The following is a 1565-nucleotide window of genomic DNA, read 5'->3' as shown; positions in this document are numbered from 1 at the left end:
AGTTGCAGTCAAAAGTGTCGCGGATCCGTTCTCGTTACACGTGGTAGCTGTTGGAAGTTGGGCGTTAACCTAATTATTCAATACTTCCCAATCAACACGTCTACTAAAAGGGGTGATTTATAGCAACGACCACCAATAGACGAGATTTTAAAGGGCAATAACTGCGTACCTGAAGCTAGAATAAACCACTTAATGAGCTCAGCTAGCACAATGGAGCGACGCCTGACTACGTCAGCGAAGCTTATATTGATAACGTGGTGATGCCTACATGGGACCACAAACAATCTGGCAAGCCGAGCAAGATTCAGACTCGAATGGTAGCGTGCTCTGCGAGCAACAGAGATTGGGATCGTGACTTGACAACGTCGGACAAGGCGTTTGAAGTCGCCACCGCCAGCATTAACGGTACTGGCTGAGGTGACATCTGGGCTCCAGAAATGCTGCAGATGGGTATCAAGCCAAGGCAATGAGATCACTGTGCTTCAGCCTTCGCGTCAGAAGAGTCAAGGTTTAAAAGACAGTGGCTGACCGAGATAAGCATAGATGTAAGCGTTGCTGCACGTTCATGCAGCAGCTTTCATCGCCTCCACCTTGAGCCTTTCTTCCGTCGCAGCATATTCAGCAAGCAAACACATGAAGTTAGAGATCGAGAGGATTCAGCTTTAGGATAAACTAAAATGCCTGCAATATCTACAAAAGCAGCACGAAGTTATATTACAAGAAAATCGGTAGCCGCAGACTCAGAGCCAATAGAGACCCAACTCCGTTTGCAAAATGAGGGTGGAGGCGATGTTTGATTTGTTGATGGTCCCGAATATGAAAGATAGCATGCTTAACGTGCAGCCGTTCGTTGGTATCGGGTACATTGCGGGCTTCGTTCTGGTCTCGTCCAATAAAGGAGAAAGAATTTGGTTCATATCGACGTAGACGAGCATACCTGCCGCTATCGGTAGACACACATGTACAGGACGGCGTGACCTTGCGACTTCTGTGCGGGAAGGTCACGCGCTCTTAAAATAATCGGGTCAACAGCCAGCTCATGACAGACCCTTTGCTCGAATTCGCCATGATTAAACTTGAAGTCGCGTACTTAAATTGCACTTTTTGACACAGGAGGTTGTGAATTGTTTTCAGCAAGGAACTTATCGACCGTAGCTGGAGTTTTTATTTGCGTTGTTAAGTTGCATTTTTGAAGGCTACAATGTCCGGATCTGAGTTGTTCTCGAGAGTGTGCTTTCGTTCACCTGTCCCGACGGGAAGACCGTACTTTTGTTTAAATTTGACGCTGAATGTCTCGAATTTTTGGCGCACGTTGAGAACCTTGTGGTATATGTTCTGGCGATCGAGAATGGTAGCCACGCAAACCGCGCTATCGTTTGATCACGCTCACAAAAATTCACTAGTTGTCTGATTGCGACGACGTCGGAAACTTGTCGTACGATTCGATGGACCTCACTTTGGCTGCAGAATTGTCCAGTGTACACTATGGCTATCTCAAACCACTATCTTGACACGGAAGGTTAGCGGCGCTTATCGGCATTAAGTAAGTATTACCAATCGTCTCG

At 46.8% G+C, this 1565-nt stretch overlaps 1 protein-coding gene across 1 annotated transcript; it reads left to right on the top strand.

Annotated features, from left to right (window-relative positions):
- Window positions 1-774: 774 nt before the first annotated feature.
- Window positions 775-1015, top strand: PHALS_12099 (uncharacterized protein; the record flags this gene model as incomplete). The annotated part of the gene is made up of 2 exons (XM_024727575.1): window positions 775-860; window positions 928-1015. The coding sequence occupies 2 exons, from the start codon at window positions 775-777 to the stop codon at window positions 1013-1015; spliced, it is 174 nt and encodes a 57-aa protein (XP_024578139.1).
- Window positions 1016-1565: the final 550 nt, after the last annotated feature.

The sequence above is a fragment of the Plasmopara halstedii genome (assembly GCF_900000015.1).
Source record: "Plasmopara halstedii genome assembly, contig: Scaffold_614, whole genome shotgun sequence".
Classification (NCBI taxonomy): Eukaryota; Oomycota; class Peronosporomycetes; order Peronosporales; family Peronosporaceae; genus Plasmopara; species Plasmopara halstedii.
The sequence above is the reverse complement of the archived record's forward strand: the minus strand, read 5'-3'. Positions and strand labels throughout refer to the sequence as shown.